Below are 24075 nucleotides of genomic sequence, written 5' to 3'. Positions count from 1 at the left end.
ATGTGTGATGTCTTTTCAATGATCTTTGCCAATCCTGCAGTGAACCTGGCACAAGCCGGCTGGCGTTGTTCAATGGCGTCCATTAGGACACTGACATACATGAGCACACGTCTAGCACTAGACTGCTTCTGGAAAAGTACTCCATGTGCGCTATTCCCTGTTTCAGAAACGTCCAGGAAAAATGCCTCGCTGTAATCAGGGCTATGCAGATATGCTGTATGTGAAAGCTCCCCTTTCAATTAAATGAACGCGGTTTCTGCTTCAGGGGTCCATGTTAACTTTGCCTGTACATTTCGCATGCCTTGTTCCTTGACAATGTCTCGTAATGGCTTGATGACCGCTACATACATAGGGATATAGTTTCTGCTGAAACCTGTCAATCCCAGAAAGGAAAGCATGTACTTCACATTGTGTGGCTTTGGGTGTGACAAAATGCCATCACGTTGTCGATCAGACAACGTTGTGCCTTGGCCCGTGATTAAACGGCCCATGAAAGTAACAGATGGCCTGCTGACCTGCAGTTTTTCTTTACTAACCTTGAACCCAGACGCATACAGCTTTCTCAGAATGGCGCCCGTTGCTTTTAAGCAATCTTCGTTGGTTATGGCTGCCAGCAAAAGATCATAAACACACATTATTAGAACGCAATCTACAGGCAACACACAATTTATCAGCTGATCTTTCAGGACCTGATTGAATATCCCTGGCGATAAAATAAAGCCCTGTGGAAGTCTGTTATATGAATATTGACATTTTTGGTAAGTGAAAGTCAGGCACGATTTACATTCTTCTGAGATCGGTATACAGAAAAAAGCGTTGGCCAAATCAATGCATGTGAACCATTGGTGAGCAGGGGTCAAATTTGAGATGGCAGTATATGGGTTTAGCACGGCCATTGTTGGTGTTGCCACCAGGCTGTTTACTCGACGCAGATCATGGACTAATCTATATTTGTTTGTGCCTGTTTTTTTGACAGGAAAGATCGGGGTGTTCCATGGCGATCGCCATGGAATAATAACACCTTTCTCCACTAAACCTTGAACAGTGGGCGCAATGCCTTCCTATGCCCCCCTTTTGTTAGGATATTGTGGGACCCAAACTGGTTCTGTTGATTTTAACTGAAATGTGACTGGCTCAATGTTACAGAGGCCAACGTCTGTTGGACCTTGTGACCAGAGGTCGTCCGGCTGGCTGTTAATTAACTGCTCAGCTCCGGGACCGTCTGTTAGTTAGCGACCATGGCTTCTTGTAATTTCGAGATGAGTCAATTGGCCCCTGTCAGCCGTTTTTTGTGTTACCCAATATGAATCTGTCATACGCGAATGCAAAACTCCAACAATGCCAGAGGGCTCCCAATCGGTCACTAAGCGCAACCTCTTTGTCATAGCTCCTAACTCTCGAGCTTCATGGCCTGGATGCAGTGCCATAGAAATGTGAGGTTCAGCTGTGTCTGCCATTTCATACCATATCTGTTGTTCTGGTGTCAGTGTAACGGGGACTTCTACACCCTCTTGTCCTACATAAAGGCCATCCCCTGTGATTGTCCACATTTGGCCCTCAATGTCATGGAACATTTCCTGATATGTGACAGTGTCATTTCGGTCATAAAATAGTGTACAATGCAGGGGGTCGATGGGAGGCAAATAGACAGCTAAGTCTTTGATCCAGGGCCACTGATTGTTATACAGTGCCCTGGGCTCCCTACACCGTTGTTTCCTTCCTGTTTATCTTCCACAAAGACGCAGGGTACATGGCACCAGAGGGCTTCGTCTTTCCTACGCTCTTTGCCAAAAGCTCCCACATCTACAACCCCTTCATTTACTTTTACTTCAACAGAGCATTCCGACGGGAGCTCCGTAGCCTTCTGTCTTCGGTGTGGCCGGGGCTGGTCCCTAAGCATGTTGGAGTCTACAGAGGTCACGGTGTCCATCCCATCCAGTTACAACTCCAGGAGCAGACTGTGGACCCTGACCAGGTTTAGGACAAGAGTGACCGTAGGAATGGTCGTGTAGTCTGCTGGGTGTCCAAGATACGGGTGACACCAACCAATGGCGAGTAGAGGGCTGTTTGTCAGCGTTTACCGTTTCAACTTAAAGGGATAATTCACCAAAAAAAGACGTTTTGTTTGGTGAATACACATACTAATCTTAAATGCACTATTCATGCCCTAATCCAAAGCGTCCGTCAAAAACATAAATGTAAAAGCAGATTCTGTGAAGTAAATAGTTGAGGGTAAGGGGCCATGTAAAAAGTTCACACATTTTGTATAAACGTACACTCATTTTAATTGGTGACTTCCGTCAAATGGAATTTCTTAGTTCCTAGTTTTTTTGACAGCTGGATAGTGCTTCATTTTGAAAAGAAACAAATAAACTGGATTAACAAAAGAAGGGCTCCGTTTTTTGTCAGCTCTTAATGTAAATGATATTTTGTGCAAAACAAAATTTATTATTTATTCCCTTTATTATTACAAATAATTATTTAGCATTTTCACATTTCATAATCTAGAGTATATCGGGTTTTGTTTACTATTAATATTAAATGAAATGACTGAATTGCTGTGTCATTTCTTAATTGAAAAGCATGAAAAGAAGCAACCCATGTAAGAGCTACTGAGTAAATTATTTAAACACATTAAATTGCTTCTTTTCTCTTCGCTCTGTCAACGGAGGCAGTCGCATTTTTCTTGCTCCCGTCCTACCCTTTTTTTTCCTGCTGATCTCGTGTCTTGTCTCGTATCATCTATTGAGAGATTCTCTCTGCACTGCTCTACAACTGAAATTATGGATCTGATCAACTGGTCTCTCAACGCTATTGACACGATCTTCTCAACGAGAAGCTTGGGTTTGCCCTGACGGAACGTTCGCAGCTGGCTACACGATGGACGCCTGGGAGAGATGGCGGATCGTGTGTCTGGCTCCTCTTTCCGTGGAGGACATTGAAGATATCTACCTATTCGGAACCATGATAACAGGTATTATGCTGATTGGATTAGGCTGTGCCCTTAGTTATCGAGAAATTAAGAAAACGGTAACAGCTCTCAAAAGTCTCACAAGGCTGCCCGTTATGATGGAAGTCGTGGGAAGAGCGGTCGGCTCTGGAAATGAGACTATTAACCGCAATATGGATTCTATCACGGAGAAGCTCACGACTTTGCAAGGGAAAATTGATATTCTTGGAGACCAAATTGGACAAAGAGAGTAGCCGTGGAAATGGAATGCGGTTGCTCGCCCCAAGACTAAACAATCAATCTTATCTTTTTCGACTCCCCCGTATCAGCCTCGGCCAAGGCTGGTGCTGGAATTCAACCCTGAGTCGAGCAGTACGGAGAGACGCTCTTGCGTCCCTCCCCCATTCTACTGAAACACCTGCACAGACTATCACACAGACTATCACACACATACACAAACATAGGCCGCACTCGAGGGCGGCCACCCATCCCCAGATCCATCGCCTCCGTAGCTTTGACCCGCCAGCCTGACAAGCGGGTCTGTATACGGCGCCACCACGGCAGCAGGATCAGATGGCTGCTTGTCGGAACTGGATTACTTATCCCTGTTGCAAGTCTTGTCTATGGTGTATTGTGTACATGTTTTTCTCCTGACCTTCCCCATGTTATGCTTTTTCTTCTTCTAAAAATACATTTCGTTGCACTGTACTTGTATGTGTGTAATGACAATAAATTGAATCAAATCAAAAATCAAATCAAATGTCTTGCTGAAGGACATTTTACAGGCTTATACTTTGTTTTTTAAGTTTACATGTGGAATCAGTCAAATGAGCTTCAGATCCATCAAGTATTTCAAAGAATCCTTGAACAATATGATTATGAAAAATAATTCCTGTGTCAGCACCACCGAACGGAACTGCAGAACTATACATTATTTTTAAAACAGCATTTTGAATACAACCTGGCCTGCCATTGGTTGAATAAACAGTCGTGCCCCACCTCTTTCATCAGATTTGTATTTGTTTTTGTTAAAAAAAATTGTCACGCTAAGAGGGACTCATTCATTCAGTTTAGGGTCAGTAATGAATGAACAGTTTTTTTCACCCTTGAAGAGCATCATGGGAAGGGCTTTTCCACAAGGTCAAGAGTACATACAATGTTCGCTTTAAGAAAGAGATGTTTCCGTTTATGGTAAAATTGTGATCCTAGGTGGATCATAAACATAACAGGGATTTCTGTACACTCCTGGACTTTTTTAAATATTCCTTACATATGACATCTACATTATGTTATGATGGTTTATTTTATACCAAGCAACACACAGACATCTTCTGTTCACCTACCATAAAAATATTTATCTAATCATAGCATTCATGTCCTGCTTGCCTGTCAAACTATGTATTTGCATAAAAGCGAACTTACAAATGTGCGATTAAGATTCATGTACACAATAATTGAAATTACGTTCGTATCACGTACAAACTTCAACGTTGTTAAAACTATCTGAGTTAACATTGATCCGCGAATGCAAGCTAGGCCAGTTGGTGGCAGTGTCACTTGGTAAAGAAACCCTATGTGCCTGCGCAAATACACATTTTCAGTTTTAAGCAAAAGTATATATGTGTTTAAAGTTTGTTGTCTTTAAATAATGTGTCGTAACTCGCTGTATCGGTGCAGGAAAATCTACTGGTGTAGTTTTTTGTAATTGTACAATTTTACTGTGTAATACTCACCAGCTTGATAAAATTAAACACTGCCAAGGACTTCAACGGGAAGTGACAACAAAACATATCATATGGAGTTCTGTCACGCCCCGTCTGCCTCCTGTGTTCTCCTGTGCCTGTTTTCCCCTCAGACTACATTTCCCAGGATCCTTTGCTCTCCCTCATACGCCATCCCCCACACATTGGATTGGATTCAATTTATTGTCATTACACGCATACAAGTACAGTGCAACTAAATGTATTAAATGTACATGCCAGTCATCATCATCATTACTTGGAATGCATATATACTCACCATGAAAGTGTCTTCTGTCTTGTCTTAAATGTAACATATATGTATCCAGCTCTTTATATATATATATATATATATGAATAAAACGGTTAGTTCCAGTCCTCGACTCTGATTGGTCAATAGCTGTGCTTTATTCACAATAAAACACAACTATGACAGCTTAACCTAAGGATTCTGTTCATCACTACACTACCTGAGAAACCACCCATAGCAACATACACAAAACCTTCACTCACTTTTGAAATACTGTCCAAAATCGTTAAATTACATAAAAAGACCACAAATGTATTTAACCGTTTTTTTAAGCGAGATTTTACAGCATATTTTTGAAATACAGTCAAAAACAGTAACATTGCAGAAAAGACATTTACAAGAAACAGGAAAACAATTGATTACAAATCCTTATCCTCTAATGTTACAGGAAAAAAACTATAAGGACAGTTATAAGTGATTTTACTCATGAGTATTTAGCACGTCTTGGAGGGTGTCATCATCTGCAATTTCTTGCTCATTCTTCGCAAGAACTTTGTGGTTTCACAACATCGCACTTTTTGTTAAGTCTATGTTGGTTTCGGGTTCTTAATCGGCTGAATTTTCAACCACAGCATTTACACGTTTAAAGGACAATCCACCAGAGCTTCTTTCGAGATCTCTTTGCATATGAAGCTGAGAAATAAATTGTATTTTAATAATAAAATGTCAAATTGATAAGGTTTTCTTTACAAATACATGCACAGACACACACGACTGTAAGGTTAAAGTTCAGCTGGGGTTGTCTTGCTGGTAAGGTTTAGGTCATTCTCATTCAGCTTGAGATTTTTCACCATTAAAGCTTCCATGTTGTTTCTGTGAAAGTTGATCATCATTAGCCTGACACGACTGTAAAAGCCTGAAACAGTGGGCAGGTTTTGTCCAGGTCAAGCGGAACCGCTCTCCCGTCCTATTTGTTCTCGCTGGTTGTTTATTGTTCTCAGCCTCATTAGTCGGTGCTGAAGGTGCCAGTCAAGAGAACCCAACGTTCATTTCAGACAGAAGTGTGGCCGGACGCTGAAAACTCCACTCAAGGAAAAAGACTCCTCAGGCGAAGACGCCGTGAGACTCGGTGGAGACTGCGGCACCAGATCGGGAGTTCAGGATGAGACGGGGAAGTTATGATGGCTCTACTGCCTCCATACAGCCGGTGAGTAGATCTGATGGAGAGGAACGGCAATCTCATACTTGCATTTAACAAACAAACAAAAAAACTTTTACAAGTTCTCTTAAAATGTATTCTTTTTTTGTCTTTTAGAATTGAAATACATGAAATGTGATTCAAACCATATTTAATAGGTTTTAAATAAACGTACATGTTTCTGCACATGAAAAATGTAGTCAATAGCAGAAAGTCGATAATATTGCCTTTTAGATAAACTATTAGATATTTTTGATCATTTTACTATCTCTGCATAAGTGATTTATATTTAATATTTCATATGGTCATAACTTAGAAAAGTAGCTATTTAAAAAAAGTCCTTATCATTAGATGTATTGGGGCCAAAACATAAAATAATTCAATTTAGTTTTATTTATAAAGCACTTTTCACAATGTTTCATTGTTTCAAAGCAGCTGGAAGACAAAAACATAAAAAAGTTAGTTTAAGTATTAAAATAACAAAGGTCCATCTTTGCTCTATAAAACAAACATTAAACATACTAACAAACATTTACATAACATAAATTAAACATTTGAAAAACCCATATTTTGCTTAACGAACATTTTTATTTATTTATTTTAATAATAGTTAACAATATATAAAAGCCTATCATAAAATCCTTAAAGCATCTTTAAGATTTTCAAAAGAGAGAATGAAACCCAAAGGCATTGAGTTAGTTTCCAATGAATAAACTGCTTAATTCTCCTTGTGCAGACAGACTCCATTGCCAGTGTCAGACAGACTGATAAATTGGCTCCGGGCTATTCAAATTTCACAGACTTGTTTTTCACCGGCTGCATGAACAAGTGATCATTGTTTGGGCCGCATAATTGCCCTAGAATGCAATAGTGCGGAAAAGGGTTCTGGACCGGCTCTGTATTTATGCCACGTTGCATTAATATATAGTAAATAACTGATGCATGCTGGGTTTGAATAATGCTGGCCTCCCGTGAGACTGATGTCAAGATTCTTGAAGCTGTGCGATCCGTAATGATTAAAATTCCCTTTAAGAGGCAGCACATACGCGTTTACATTTGAATGCATAAGCAGTTGTGCGTGCAATGACAGTCTATAGAGTCATTTCAGAAATTCCTAAAGCACTCTCGGTTTGGAAAGCAGAACATTGGGAGACAATTCAAAGGCTGAAGTTAGTTGAAGTGAAATTGCTCCTGTTGTTTTGCTGGGCTGTAAAGATCTGTCATTTTTCTGTATTATTTAACTGATTTTATTTACACTAATAGACCCATAGACTGTAAAATAACATGAAAACGTGTACATTTCATTTAAATGTAAATGTTATATTACGTTTTTTTCTGTCGCAGACCGTAACTAAAGGAAATATTACTGTTTTTTTACAGTGTTGGCTCAGACATTTAAGGTTATTCATTCATTTAACCAACAGGAGGTGCACAAATGAAGAGTTTATGAAAGGTCAGAGTAGGGCTTTTTAACAATAACACGGTGTAAACATTTTTTGTATCGCCAGACCTTTCGTACAATTCTGTTGTGTAGTTATTGTGGTAATATTTCTTGTCATGTAGCATCAATGTTGTAGTGTAAATTTAGCTTAAGTATATTTTGAGCTTACATCATTAATTACAATATATCGTATATTGCAAATAAATAAAAACTGTACAAATTTGTACATATTTTTTAATTATTTTCCAATTGTCACTGTCGGAAAATTCTAGAATTGTCTGTAGCACAGGGAAGGTGGGATGAAGCGATGACGGGTGACTACATCTGGAATTTGGTCCGAACAGTATTAGTCACAAAAGACAAAAACGATCAAATGTACACGTCTGAAGTTTTGCATGGCTAATTTTTAGCAACTGTTTTGTTAAACTGTTGATATATTTTTGAGCTCAGTGTTATGCCAGTATCTTGTCATTTCTACGAACGAGTATTAATATAAAAATGTATAAAAGCGTGAAGATATTTTTCGTTTTTTGTACAAACAATGGTAAAAACAATAAATGCGGTTTTCGTATTCAGCATGTTAAACTTAATAAAGAAACGTATCAAATAATGTGAAAAATGACTTTATTGTGGATAATCGGATCCAGAACAAATTTTGTGTTGACATAAAAGGCTATATGTCTGTGCACTGTGCATATTTATACACAATTTATTTTAAAATAATTGTATAAACAAATACAAATTTGCATATTGCACAGACATAGAGTATATTATGTAAACACAAACTTTTATTCTGATGCATGCGACCGGATTAATCGTCGAAAAGCCCAAGGTCTGACTTTTAGAGTGATTGTAGAAAGCGTAAAATACAAGCGAAGAAACACAGGTGACCTATCCTCTTCCTAACAGTGCTCCGCATCCCCGCTGTGATAAAGACACTCGACATCATGACCTCAGGAAATTGCTTTTCACTGTTGCGCATTTCTTCTCTATTTTCTATTTATTTCTGTCACGCGGCCTTTTGTGTATGGTTTATTTGTATTTTCCATGGAAGGTAAATCCTGCCAAATTTTAATTAATAAATTAAACGATGAAAATGAAAACCAGAATAACAATGTCATTATGCACAACTAAAACGTGAAAAAGAAATTGTTATTGTAAATTTTTATTAATGTGCATGCAAGAATACTGAAATGCACAGTCAGTTGTAATCATTACAAAGAGCTCAGACCAAGCGCCTAACACAAGTTCATTCGAATGAATGGATATGACATTTTTGTGGGCGTTCCCAGTAATGCAGACGCTCATCCACACCCACTGATTAACATGATATTTGCATGACTTTGAAAATGAGCTGTAATAAAAGAGAAAATACAATTAAAATCAAACTTTACATTTTAATTTGAATTGTTTCAGTATTATTGCGTGAGCATTAATAAAAACCACTGTAATAAAAATTTAGCATTTTCTTTTTCAATTCGACAAAAATGAGAATTAAATATTTTCCTTTTATTCTTCATTTTGGCACATATTGTTAATCTGGGTTTTTTTTTAATCGTTTAATTTATTTATTTAAATTTGGCAGCGTTTACCTTCCATACTGAACCAGTTTCAGTGTTAAGGCACCCTGCCCATCTCTTAAAGGTCAGCATGCTTAGCATCTCCATTGACCCTGGTCGCTATGGAAGCAGGAGCACGGCTGAACATTTCCAGCTCTTGAAAGACATAAGCTTGTTCGATCAAATAATGTGAACTGATGGGATTCTGAGCCCTTTGACAGGTCATCCCTTATTTCAGCCAATTGACTTTAGATGGGCCACCGAGTTCTTCTCTATTGTGTGGCTGTACGACCTGTTCTGACACTGAACATGGAACGTTGAAATTATTGTCTGAGTCCGATTTGATTTGACATTTCAGATTTAACGTTTCAAAGTAGCTTTCTCTATAGATGGCTACTTCTGTGGTTTTCACCTGTTTTGCGGCTGAATGAAACGAAAAGGAAATAAATTCAACACTGAGTAGATGTAATGTTTTATACAGCATCTGCGTGGTCTAGCTCAGAGGAGGCGTTCTGCACCAAACCTGCTGCTGGGGAAAGCTTTGGGAATGTCTTGGAGCCCGATAAGGTACGATGATGTATATCTATACTTTGAATAAGCATTTTCTTCAAAAACGTGTTCGACCGGCAGTGATGCTTATGTGTTGATGGATTTTATGATCTTTCAACACAATGTTTTTAGAGATGTTCTCTGTCTTCAGGGAAGAAACTCAATTTATGGTGGCAGTGCATCAGTGTCCCTTTGTGTTGGGATTGACCAATGAGAACTCAGAGCTGATTCTGGACACGTGTGCTCAGCTGACCGAAGGACTAAAGACCAGAGAAAGACATCTTTTCCTTTTCTCTGACGTCTTGGTCATTGCCAAGCTCAAGTAAGAACCGACATACTGTACGTTGATGTTGTTTCAACAACACATTTTCTGATATACAGCCATAACTAAAGCAAGAATCAACATTATTTGTTTGAACTATACATAAATGTGCATTTGGGCTCCTCGTGCTAAAATTTGACCTGTTGAATTGAAAATGACCCCACATAAGCATTTGGATTTGCAAAAACAATATACTTTTACAGGAGATACTTTCAAAGAAAACCCAACTAATATCGAGCAAAATCTTCTTCTTTTCATTAAATAACACACCTTCATGTCTTTAATTCTTTCTTCTAATGTTCTTCTCTGTTCTAAAGTCCATAATAATATTGCAAACCATGTGACTCACTAACACAGTGATGACCTCTGCCTTAGGTTTCACTTTAGGAATGAAATGAGAATCACCCAGTAAACTGAGACATCATATGCGTTTCCCCCACAACTAGTTTTACATGTGGCTAAACTTTTTTCAGTTCTTTGGTTGAATGTCGACAACGTGTATTATTTGACCTTGGTGAAGACACGGGCATCTTATTTTATAAGAATTAGATACATTCTAACTATAGACAAGGTTTCTTTATTCATCTTATGTTTTTAATAGTAAGTTATAAAAAGTGACAAAGCTAGAAAGAATAAGAGATAGAAATAAAAACATCAAGAATAAAAGATCACATGACAGTTTAAAAAGACCTTGAAAACGAATGAAAAATAACTGTTGGCTTTAGGGAAGTCGCAACTTCCCCGGTAGTACATCGCATTGACACTGACAATGTAACAAACACTTGCGGAGTGACGATGCCACACATGAGAAGTGAAGTAAACTGGTTGTGATTTTAATGCAAAGTGAACAGGGGAACAGATGACAGGTGATAATCCAACAGACAGGTAACATCCACGCCCTCTCAACCAATAGGTAACATCCACGGGTAAGTAAGGTCTGGGCTAGTAACAAACTAGAAAAGACAAAGAACTCAACAAAAGACATGGTAGATATAGTGTCCAGGGGATAAGGTTCAGGTGTGGGTGCAATGTCTTTCAGGTAGGGGTGAAATCTAAGATGGTGTCCGGTGCAAGGGGGTGACGGGAAATGAAGTCCATGAAATTAAATGTCCAGTGAAAGGGAGTCTATGGGGTGAAAATATGGGGGAAACTGTCAGGGGAACACAAGGGGGCAGACAGGACCGTGACGGACAATGACTATGAAAAACACTTCATAAACCATTTCAATTTGCTCTTAAAGTCATTGATGTTTAGCTAACCCCATAAAAGTAACTTCTTGCAGATTTTTTTACTCATTTTATGCTCTTATGTATTAATATGCTTATAGTATACTTGTTCAGTTATGACACTAATACACTACCAGTCAGAGGTCTAAAAAACTTTTCTGTATTGTTTGAAAAACGTTTAGTTTTAACACTGTCACAGAAGATGTGTAATGTGTAAAGATGTGCAATATCATATGCATAACTATGGTGTACATAATGAAGCGTTATGTTTCTATGGCTCTACAATTAGTTATTTCAATCTAAATACGCCGCAGGTCCCCTTACACGAAATTCACGATGTTGTTTCTACAGTAGCCCTAAACGGACAAACAGCTACAGAGCGCTTTTAGTAAATACCTAATCCCCTCTGTTAAAGAAGCGAAAACGTGATGACATGTTTGTCTTGTGTCAGTTGACATAGTCTTTCATAAGGTGGGTGAGCCATTGGTTGCAATTTCGTAACCTCACCACTAGATGCCGCTAACATGTCCACATTGCTCCTTTAACGACAAAAAAAACTGTCGGTGTGTCAGGCGCATGGTTCATAAGGGTTGTGCCTATTCTGTTAATGAGTCATGGGTGCGTTTTGTGCGTAACGTGCAAAAACAATTTCAAAGATGTCATTTTATCATGAATATAAGCATCTCTCTGCTCTTTTCTATTGACTGGTTCTGTATTGATTTATTCTCTGACCTGTCTGAATATTTCAGAGAGCAAATAATGTCAGTTGCAGTTAGGACCCATGGTGTCTAACCATATGCCAGAGGAAAGGAAAAATATAAACAAACAAAAAAAAACGTGTCAAATTGTAACTTCAGTAACCCCTAAATGTCAAAGTCAAACTAGCATTTTACCACATTTTGGTTTCTAGTCGTGTATGCTGATCATGGTCATAATTTCTTTTCTGAATGACTTACCCAAAACGTCAACTCGCACATACGTTACAACTGTGAAAACAGTATTTGTGTCTATGTACAGGTCAAATGCAAGCTACAGACTGAAACACAGGATAGATCTAAAGGACTTGTGGGTGTGCAGCTTAGAAAGTGATGAGGAAGAGGTTGAGAATGACGATACAAATGTTGACTTAAGGACGTCCATCATACTGGCCTGGTCTGTCTCTGTGTGCCTGGTGTCATTCAGGTGAGTTTCCTTTTCCTTGTCTCTGCAATGTTCTGATCCAGAGTGGGTTGTTTCAACCCATCGTGGGGTAAAATATGGACAAACCTAACCGTTGGTTTACATGATCCTAGAAAATGTCCATATTTGACCCAACCATGTGTTGAAACTATGCAGTATTTTGAGTATGCTTAATTTCAGTGAAAGTCTATGGGGTTGGTTACTAGGGTGTGGCTAAGAAGTAACTACATTTTTAAATATTTGCTCCTGGCCAACCCTAAACTGTAAGAAAATCCAGTAAAAATCCCGTAAAAAACTGGTGCGCCATAAATAAATTAAAAGTACATGATTTTTATGGTATTTTACACCCATTTCTGTCATTTCAGTTTTTTACCGCATTTCAAAAATACAGTATATTACAGTGTAGTCAAATAACCTTTTCTATACGTTTTTGACATTATCGTCCATAGATAGGATTGCACCAAGGTCTTGTCAATGTTCATGGTATTTTCCACCTGAATTCTGAATAACTAGCTAACTACTACGTATGAATGTTTACATTAATTTCACATAAAAACAGTAAAAAAATTAATCTAAATCGATCACTGCTGTGAAAGCAGATTGTACCAAAACTTACAAATAACATTAGGCCTATAAGAATTCACACAACGTCATCAGGGGCTGAGTGACGGACTTTTCGCTTCAGTCCTGCATGTTCAAAAATTTGAAGAAAAGTCAAAGAGACAGTTTTTCCCAATAAGTTTAAGTAAAATTTATTATCAGATGTAAAAGCTTCTTTCCAGCTGGGGTTGCCTCTCAACATATATATGAGCGAACAACTGAAAAACACACTTCCGGGTTACAGATATTATAATATATGTGACGTCAATTCTCTCTTCAGGCTCCTCCCCTTCCTTGGGCGGGCGTTCAATCCTCTAGAACCGATCCCCTCGTGCCACGATAATCTGACTCCATTCTCCCCAAACTGTTGGTTCTCTGTAACACATAATATGAATACAGCCCGGGCCTGCCGAAAAATGTGATTTACGACAGGAACGCACACACTCATTATTTGAAACCCAGCTCCTGCATTCCTCACAGCTCTTGTTTCACACTCCTGCCAACTAGTTTTCAAGACAAGAACCCAGCACAGCATGGACATACTCATATTAATATATTTTACAGTAAAACAACAGTAAACATAAACTTATAATACATAGAATTCACTCATGGTTTCTGTCTGCCGATTGGCAGAAGTTTGATTTTCTTTAGTCTGATTGGCTGACATTCTGCTTGGCCTCTGTAATTTGATTGGCTGGAGTTGCGTGAACTCTGTCTTTCTCATTTGATTGGTCAACTTTTTGACATTGACGAGCGGTAGCCGCTGGAACCGCTGCTGCAGCTGCACCGAGTTACTATAGGGCAGAGAAACCACGAGAAAAGCTAGGAACAATTATTATTTATTTATATCTCAACAGTGGGTCGGCACACATTGAGCAACATAGACTATTCGCCTTGTGTTAACATTAGCCATTAACCGGTAATCTCTGCATCAGTTTTCACATCACATAAATATAAATATACACGTTCACAGTAATAACCATGCCACTGTAATAATGATCAATCTGAAAAGTTTACAAATTTAACTCACCATACGGACGGACGGACAGACTAAAAACACGAACCGGACGCGTATGTACGGGGCCAAGAATGCCAGGGCCAACTGAAAGTTCCAGTCCAGCCCTGCACGTATCACAACAAGCACAATGCAATGTATTAGGTGTCAAGGGAAATGAAGTCACTGTGAGATATGCTGTAGGTGAGACTTGAGGCTTCCTTTGAAAGTAGCCGGGTCGTCAACGAACCAGAAGCGGCTGTTCTTAGAGTTCTTCCTCTTGGCCAACTGATTCATGCCCTTTTGTATACAGAAGTATGAATGTGTGGTTTAAGGCATGAAAGATATAAGGGAAGTATGTGGTGTATTTCCATCTGCTTTAAAGAACAGTAAGTATAACAGAAATAACAGTGAAGTAGTGCTGTGGTCAAATAATATTGCTAATATAGTCAGCACACAGCGAAACGGCCTGGGGAAAAAGCTACGAAAAACTACTGAGCCAATCAGAATCTCTCTTTGCCTGTGGATAATTTTGTGAGTTTGAGTTGTGAGAGACGTGTGAAGGGTGGGGTTTGAAAGAGTGTTTGAGAGAATGAGAGTAGTTACACTTACATTTGATGCATTCGGCAGACAGTTTCAGCCAAAGCTACAGTGCTTCTATACTATACGTTTGAATGTGGGTTGTCTTGGGAATGAAACTTGTGACCTACTGCTATAAACGCATTTTTTCCTGTGATTTAGAAAAATCCAGAAAACAAAAGTGAAATATTATGTTATTGTGTTCTTTATAAATACAAACAGGAAGTGTGAAGTGCAAAACTATAAACGAACAAATCATATTTTCTGGCGAAACCTTTGATGCTTCGCACTATTCCGCAACTACCAGTGTTTACCAAAATCTACTTTCTCTCCTCACCTGCACGTTTCAATCTACCTCACAACTTTACTTTCACTGCAAAAGTCGGCGAAGCTGCAGTCTGAAAAGAGGAAGTGGTAGCTGTGATGCTGTTTCCTGCCCTGTGACATATCGAGACTTTCCTGCTCTTTTAGTTGTAAAGAGGTCGAGTGTGTGTGGCCTCCTCATACTCACAACATCTGCATGTGTTCTGAAGTCTGCGCGTGGACTCGCTCAAACTCATATCATGCTGTTTTCTCACTTGCAGTCCGCCTGAGCTGAAGGACCACTGGTTAGATACTCTACACGGGTAAGCTGTCATTTAATCCGTCAAACTCTTCCATACACGTCCACTATAAAAATCATCATCAACACGTGATGCCAATATAGTGCCGGCAGATCAATGGCTCTGTGTAAAACATTACTCTAATAATGCTCCAAAAATACAGCCGGGTTCAGATGTCCACATGGAAAATGGATTTTAAATCTATTTAAAGCTTAAGAAAACTGAAGAAATATATTCATCTGAATTATTTAGGACTTTAATTGTATATGTATAATTCGGATTTCTATGTCGACTGATCTAAAAAAGATGGAACAACTTCATTTCATGCAGTCGGTTTTTAACACGTTACAAGTAAGCTTGGGCGTGTGCTATCTTGAAAGCATCATAAAATTCACGTAAACAGAATTGTTTTGACAATAATATACTTTGTATAAAGGAAATAATGTATTAGAAAAACGCACAAGAGAAGGATTATTATAGTGGACTTCTTTTAGTTCTAATATCTATAGGTTTGCATTACTCGAGAGACATTTCAGTGTGTGCAGTTGATAACAGAAATGTTGAACTTTCATGGCAGTAAAACTGCAGAGGCGAGATCGAGAGCAGGCATCGCTTCACCACCGCCCAGCGTCCACATGAAGGTGCTGAGTGGTAATACCACGGTACACATATCCCTTTTAACTACTCAAAATGATGTGTTGCAAACTTTTGCATCTTAAAGATGACGTACTTTAATTCTACGGATTTTATGGATACTTGAACTTGACTGAATTTTGCTTTCTTACAGAATAAAACTCTAAGTGGAGTTGGGATGGACTCTGTCGTAGAGCCTCTTGGTGTAAGCGTTGAAGATTTTCAAAATGTTTCGCATCATATTGAATTTGTTGCTTTGCAAACGGTTTATATGTAAATTAAAAGCAGTCACATTTTTTACAACTGCATGTGCGTAAAAGTGTGTTTTTGTTCGCATCGAGTCACACCCTTCTGTGACTTCATGTGCTCATGACAAAACATGTGCCTGTTTCCAGAGCAACGGCAAAAACTCCACCTTCTCGAAGCAGTTTCATAACCAGGATACGCATGCACAGCAGCCGATTGGTGAGTTTAAACCAGCCGACATGGTTGTTCGCATCACATGTGGTTAGGAGCCCGCCAGAATCGACCAATGAAACTTAGTGGGAGTAAAAAAAAAAGTGCAACTTTGAAAGCAAACGTGAGAAACATGTGGTGCTTGTTGAGGTTTTGTGTAGTGTCAAAGTAAACAAACCTCCATGATAAATCATACGGTATGTCACTCAGCTACTGTTAATAAAGATCTGAAGGAGAATGTGTTTAAATCTCAAGAGGTTTAATAATATCTTTCTTGTCCTCAGGAGATAATGGAGGCATAAAGAGCTTGTTCTCTTTTAAACTGAAGAGAAGCTCCACAAACTCAAGCATTGCTGCACACTCCGACTCAAACTCGAAGAACTTGCTGTTTGGACGACAGCTTCAAGATGATACCACGCTTCCAAAACCAATTATTGTACGTCCAACTATCGAATTTATGAATTGTTGTTTGCTATATGTGTTGTTTTCTTCCAACGCAGTAGCAATTTGTAGAAAACGTGAAGATCTTTTAGATAGAAGTCATGCAGCTTCTTGCAAACCTTATCGAAACCTCCATCTGAGAATATGGTTGCTTTTATAGAATTAACCAAACCCATGATAAAAGATAGAAGATAAAAAGATCAAAAATAGAAAAAGTTAAAACACGCAAATGAAAATTAATTAAAAAAAATCCAAGTTAACATTTACAACCCATTTTGGAGAAGTTTGAGTTGAAAAACGAAAGACTTCGGAGGCGTTTCCAAAACCGTTTTTAACAAAAATCTTTATGCGTTTGGAAGTTTGTTTACTGATAACATGTGCGTCGAAAGCGCGATAAAACAGGTTTCTAAGTGCAAGTTTTGTGAAAACGTTACCAATAGACAGTTATTGGTTAGTCAATAAATGCGGACCAGGTATATTTTGAGCTGTTTTTTGAAAGTTGTGAAGGATGCTGCAGTTTGGATGGAACTGATCAAATCTGAAAAAAGTTTCAGAGATGAAAAAGATGACGCATTAAAAAGTGAATATGGTCAATCTCAATTGCATGATCTGCTGACCTTTTAAAGATTCATGTTTTGCTCCTCCACTAGGAAATACTCCTTATGTTGTTCAAGAAGGGTCTGTTCACCGAGGGAGTCTTCAGAGTGCCCTGTAACGTCAGAAACCTGAGTGCCCTCAGAGAGCAGCTGAGCTCCGGTGCTGAGGTGGACATGGAAGCACTGCCTGTGACTCTCCTAGTTGGATTGTTGAAAGTAAGCAATACTCTGTGGTGCCGTTAGGTCTTGCCTATGCCTACATCCTTGCAGTTGTGACGTGTCTAAGCGACGACTGTGAGTCATGACTTTATTTTTAAAATACTGACAGATTTTCTTGAGGGAACTCCCTGGAGGCCTCCTTGTGTTTGAGTACTATGAAAGCTGGATCAGCGCTCTGGAGAAAGAGAGTATGCAGGAAATTCACAGTGAGCTTAGCAGGTGAGTGCGGGCATTGTGTGACTTCACAGCAAATGGCCAAGAGAAAGTGAAGGCTGGTTAAAGAAAGTCCCTAGGTCTCCGGTTAGAGTCGAGAGGGGTGGGACTTTTCGGTGGGCTTTCTATGGACTCTTCAAACATGTAAAAAAGGGAAACGAGTAGCTGAAGTTAGACCGCAAAATGTCAGAAACACAGCTCTGTTTTTTCCTTCCTCCCTCTTCAAAATGAATGGATGAAACAAAAACCTTTTGGTTCTCTAATTCCAGAATGGCAGAGAAGCTGCCCAGAGCAAACAATCTTCTATTACAGCACCTGCTGTGTCTGTTTCATCACATCAGCCAGCGTTCAGACACCAACAAAATGACTGCCCAGAACCTGGCAGTTTGCATCGCTCCAACACTTCTTCACAGAGACAGCCAATCTCTAAACAGGGATGATGTGGACAAGGTCAGACACCTGGGATGACACCTTTTTATATATAGATTAAGAATCACACACAACAATTAATTTGACCTCTGCTGTACACTTCAATACTAAAGTAGTGAACATAGAACTTAATTTAGTAGTGAAACATGAATATGAGTCATGATTGAGCTATAATATATGTCAGATGTCTTTTCAACAAACACCTCTGCATTCTCGTTTTGACTGATCTTATGATCAAAGTTTGAAACCTGGCATGGTCGCTGCAAGTTTTTAGATGCGCATGAAACCGCAGGACTGAAAGCACTGTAACATTTTTTTGTTTCTGAGAGCTGCAAGTTAAACACTGAAACACTAAAATAACATTACATTAAAAATATACATGTTAAATAGACACTATTATGGTTTTATAGGTTGCTAAGCTTATCCAGTTCCTCATTGAACACTGCAGTGATGTATTTGGACGTACCATCGAGACTCTTCTTAAGGAGTTAGAGAAGCAGGAGTCTATTGAAAAGTTTGGTAAATATTATTGTTCAATATACCCCATCCTACTGTATGCATACTTTTCTGATGCACTGTTCTCAAGGTTAAAAAAATACTGTAGCAACGTTCATATTTGGGCTAAAGTGTTTCTTTAACACGTTGCATTTGGACAAATACTTTAACATTGCATGATCCTCTACAGATTCAGTGTGTCTGATGTCCCCCGAAATATCCTTTGACATCCACCAGCATGACTCGGCATACGACAGCACAGATCCCGATGGCGACTGTCTGGATGCTGATGGACAGGCTCAAGAAGACAACACGATGCCACACGGAAGCCCAGCGATGAGCAGGATGGGACTTTCTGACATTCATTGTTGTTCCTCTGATGCTATATTTGAAGCTTTTACGAAACCTGTCGATCGACGCTGCTCAGAGCCCTCCATCTTCCCCTTAGCCAACACAATGGGGTTAAGAGGGTTGGCCCGCAGCCATGACAACTTTTCCACAGAGAAGGAAGACCTTGAGGAACAGCCACTGAAGAAGCAAAGTTCAGATTCCGTCCTGCATCCCCAACGCTACAACGACAAAAGATCACAAGCATCCTTCAAAAAACTGGTCAGAGGATCGCCCATGGACCTACCCTTGAGTTTTTCTTCTCCTACGTCTGAGGCTGGCTCCTGCCCCTCCTTTTGTTCTTCAGATAGCACCTCTTCAAATGTCTCTGAACAGTCGATAACCTCGTCACCTCTTCCATCCCCCGAAAGTCCCCGCAAAGGTCAGTCTACTAGGCACGCATCCTTTATGAGCAAGCCTAGAGCTAACCCTACCAAAGTAGAGCTGGAAGGAAATCGACGATTCTTCTCGATGAGAGCCAAAAGTCTTAGCATTAACTTCCCGTTCAACAGAGGAAGTCTGAAAAAGGGTGAGTCCCAGAAAGACGTCGTCTTTCCATGTGGAACTCTTCCGGAGGACTCACAAAGCGATGCAGAGAACCCTGATGAGCTCGTTCGGCGACGAAGGCCCCTGTCCGCCATTGAGGTCTTCCAACATGTGGACAGTCGGATGCGGTGCAACCCACCGTCTTATGAGCAGGCCCTTCAGAATGGAGCCCAGCCGGCTCCCCCTCGGTACGGGACCATGACGGTTCAACGCGCCAGAGAGCTGGGCAGGAAATCTCGACCCATCTCAATGAACGATAACCTGCTGGGCATTTTCCAAGATACCGAAACCATGGAATACGCAGAAACATTTACAGAAAGCTCTCAATTAGATGAAGCGCAGCCGGTTGCGTTCCGGCAAAGAGCGATGTCGGAATCAGTTCACCAGTCGAGACATGAAAGAGCGTCACATAGGTGTAGTCAGCCCGTGTTTGAAGAGTTTTCCTATGCAAAAGAATCTTATGTGTGAGTGTTTCTTTATTCATCGCAATGCTATACTCCTTTCAGCATAGATGCAGAACTAGCCTGCAACAGTTAAGCTAAAATATTTCACTTATAAGTGGTTTCATATGATAATATTGTTTTAACTCTTGCCAGTATGAAGCTATGTAAATAGACCAGTTTCTATATTGCAATTTTATAGTAAAATAATGCGGTAACAGAATTAATAATGTTTATATAGTCAGAATGTACAGTTGTAAATTACTTTGTTCTTGTGTCAATGCTACTCTTTGTTTCACTACAATAAAGACAGAGAACATATTGTTTGTAATAGCTGTTTATATGAATCATCATGTTGTGTGGACTTCAGAGAAATAATAAAAGTTGGAATTAATTCAGTTCCTCTGACCTTTTCCAAACCCAGCAAGCAGATATGTATTATAAAGTTATCGTGAACTTTTCGAACTGTGACACAGATGTTACCGTCGCTTCTACAATTTACATCTGTGGTCTTTGAGAGCCCAACCACAAGTTATGTAGCCTTTCATACAGGTGTATATCGACATGTACAGTCATAAACATGTGACGTTGCCAGCAATCAGTTCTTATGAGAACCGTAAAGGTCAGAGAGTATCAAGCCGATACTTCGATGTTAAGAAGATTTGTCAAGCTATCCAAAGTCTCGGGGTCTCAGATACCTCAATGGGAAGCGTATGTTGGGATCCAATCAAAATGATTCCTTTGAGAGATATGAGGAACCGACAGACATGGGTCGCTTTCAAACAGACGGTTATTTTGATTGGCCGTGTTCCTCGTGCTGGCAAGGGTTGCATAATATAGAGAACAAAATGTCAATGAGAACATCTTGTCCCTTGTGACAGAGGAAGTCGACGATCATGTGGACTGATTTGGTTTTTCGCTGAATTTGGTCTGTTGCTTCACTCGGCTGCTATAGATGTGCCCCCATTTCCTCTTTTTCAGCCGTACCGAGAAACAAACTGCACAGTGTCAGATGTCTGTCAGATGTTTGTCGCTTTTGAGTTTCTAGAGTAAATGTGCTCGCGTCGGTCTGTGTATGGGGAGTGCAACTTTTGAAGATGCTAATGCTCTGATTACCCTTTTAGTTGTTCCGAAATATTTTTATGGCGTGCACAGTTTTTGTAAGTTAAAAAAAGGTGTTAAAGGCTACAACGCTGGGGCAGATATCACCATTTACACACTTAAGTGTCTGTGTCTTTGTCCCCCAATGATTATATAAAACACCAAAATAGGTTTGTATCTCTTTGAGTGTGAATCATTTTGAATGATTTGTATACGTCTAATATGTAAGAATTCTGCCATCATCTACACTGCATAATGCTGCTTATATAAAACTAATATGACATTTTTTAATAGAACACAAACAGTATCTGTAACAATATCAAAGGCGCTCTTCAATACTACGTCAATGCATGATGATAACCGACTGTTCATTTGCATGCTTACAAAATGTATAACAGTAGACATCCAATGCTTTAACAGACAACCACTGAAGTTTCAAGACATGTTTTATTTTATTTTGGTGACATCGCATCTCATCAAGGTCTTTCAAAGTGAGTCAAGAGGACCACCACTGGTTTCCCTTTAAAAAAACGTATGCATGCATGCATCTGCTAAACTCGTGTTGCTAAGATCGCTTTTTGTTCTCAAATTCAATGAAAGTATCTTCCAATCTTCCAAACTCTAAAATAGGGGTAGTAGGAATGAGATTTCCTAAAGTAGGACATGTTGCTGGATCTACATTAGCATTGGTCATGGATTTCTATCAACCAATCAGATTTTAGTATTACGATTAAGGTCAAAGTTACAAGGACTGGGTCAATTATTATCTACCATTTTTTAACAAAGTTTAAGTTTTTGACAGGGATTTTGATCCAGGAACACACTTGAAATATTTCTTTTTACACCCCAATTTTACGCAACATGCACACATGACACGACAGGCCAATTAATACAGAACGCTCATTATAAGTGATAGGGATAAAGCAACTGCAGTTGTTACATCATGAAACTGTGAGCATGTGGTCACATATACAGGTTACATGATCTTGGTTACATAACGCTGCAGGGTTGCACTCTGATGCTATGGGCCCATGGCTGCAATGTCCATTGTACAGTCATGAATGAGGGCTTTATGTGACGGATGCTTTGATTCTTAATGCATTCAAATTAAAAACCAATTAGTGATAGTATGGCATACGCTTTACCATGGCAACACTATTATCAATAATGATCTCTGGTGTGCATATGTGGTGACCAAATGATTTCTGTCAGCATCAGAGAACCCAAAACCACTTCCTGGTGTCACATCTGTCACAAATTGTTTATTAAAAAACAAACCATCCAAGAAAAACCTTGATTTGTATGACACAAACTCTTTTGGGCACTAGTGTTATATAAATACAAACTCTCAAACAAGCTCATTATTACCAATATTTGAAACCATATAAACCCCCGTTGATAGAGCCTAGACATCAGAAAAATATCAGTCTATGCACAAGTTTTCCATTTAAAAAAAGTAAATAGACACAGACGTGACAACACACCCGTTTTTGAGAGACGGCATACTTTGTATGATTTGAGTGAATTGAAATGCATAAAGCAGAAACAATAATACCCAACAAATAGAGAAGTGATGTCTCTTCATCGTCCGTTCATGTGCTCATTTGTGTGAAATATGGATTGACTCTATCCTGTTGAAGTATAATCTTTAGATTTTGATATAGTTTTGCCATGTCAAGGACTTCGTAGTTGTCACACACCGGGTCACACTTATGAGTGTAAGTTGCACCTGTTATTGACATTGATAGTTTATTATAATAATCAACAATGAACATTTGTGCAGTTTTATCAAGCACCCGTTGCACTTCTAGATTGCTGGCAGTGTCTCTAGCCTGAGGCTGGCCAAGAGTTCTCATCTCTTATCATCTAAAACAATTATGAACATGCGTCGTACTTTTCTGACACGAAACGATGTTGTTACGTATCCACGTGCTTATTTTTAAGTGGGTATACGGAAATCCTTGATCTTGTCATGATTCTGCCTGCTCTTGTCTTGATTTTCTGGTCTAGGGGCAGAATCATGACAGACCCACGTGTTTTATGTGGAGAGAAACATATATTATTGTCAATCAGGACATAATATGCGTTCTCTCCTGTCTCGTCATTTGGCCCCGCCCCTCTCGTTCCTAGTATAGCTTTCCTCCTGTGTCGCATTACCCACTCCTGCCCATCGTTATCTCCTTTGTTAGTCTCCCTATATAATACCCTCTTGTCCATTGTCTTGTGCTGGTTGATTGTACCTGTATACTTGTAATCCCTGTACATGGTCCCTGCTAGTGTGTGTAGTTCAAGTTCCTGGTTCCTGTATCGTGTATGTTTAGTTCAAGTTCCTTGTTTGTATTTCTAGTAGTTTGTTTTTCTAGTAGTTTGTTTTTGCCCCCCATGTGGGAAGTATTTGTTTTCAGTGTTGGATTTTAGTTTGTCAGTGTTTTCCCCCCATCGCGGGTGTTTGCTTTGTGTTTATTATTTATTAAAACCTGTTTAACCCCTTCATCCCCGTGTCTGCCTGCACTTGGGTTATCTGTCACAGTTCATGACAGAATCAACCAGCCATTACAGAACCCAGCAGGCAAGATGGAGGCAAGGCGAGCGACCCAGGCTCATCGCCTACTCCGTCTACGCCAGGGCCATTCAGATGTGTTGGAGTTTGCGGACCGTTTTTTTGAGGTGGCAGGGGAGATGGTCCACAGTGAGCAGGAACAGATGGTCCTGTTCAATGGCGGCCTCAACCAACCACTAGCGGGGTGGGAGATGCAGATGCTGAGACCGCTGGGCTTCACAGACCTGATCAGGTATGCCATGAATCGGCCGGAGCCCAGTGTCTCAGCTCAACCCAGTCTTTCCCCCCCGCTGGCCGCCATCCCCGAGGGTCGTACCATGCAAATCGGGGTTGTGGGCCTCTCCTCACACTCTGCAACCTCCACCTCATCC

At 39.7% G+C, this 24075-nt stretch overlaps 1 protein-coding gene across 1 annotated transcript; it reads left to right on the top strand.

Moving 5' to 3' along the window:
* Positions 1 to 5966: 5966 nt before the first annotated feature.
* tagapb (T cell activation RhoGTPase activating protein b) lies at positions 5967 to 20465 on the top strand. Its single transcript, XM_079475310.1, has 14 exons — positions 5967 to 6146; positions 9619 to 9704; positions 9838 to 10008; positions 12252 to 12416; positions 15171 to 15212; positions 15766 to 15850; positions 15976 to 16026; positions 16217 to 16286; positions 16562 to 16713; positions 17369 to 17530; positions 17643 to 17752; positions 18016 to 18196; positions 18586 to 18694; positions 18861 to 20465. Exons 1-14 carry the CDS (start codon positions 6102 to 6104, stop codon positions 20069 to 20071), a joined length of 2640 nt encoding a protein of 879 aa, XP_079331436.1. The 5' UTR covers positions 5967 to 6101; the 3' UTR covers positions 20072 to 20465.
* The last annotated feature ends 3610 nt before the right edge of the window (positions 20466 to 24075 follow it).

This window comes from Barbatula barbatula (assembly GCF_947034865.1).
Source record: "Barbatula barbatula genome assembly, chromosome: 15".
Taxonomy (NCBI): domain Eukaryota; kingdom Metazoa; phylum Chordata; class Actinopteri; order Cypriniformes; family Nemacheilidae; genus Barbatula; species Barbatula barbatula.
Note: the sequence above shows the minus strand (reverse complement) of the source record. Positions and strands in the feature narration are given on the sequence as shown.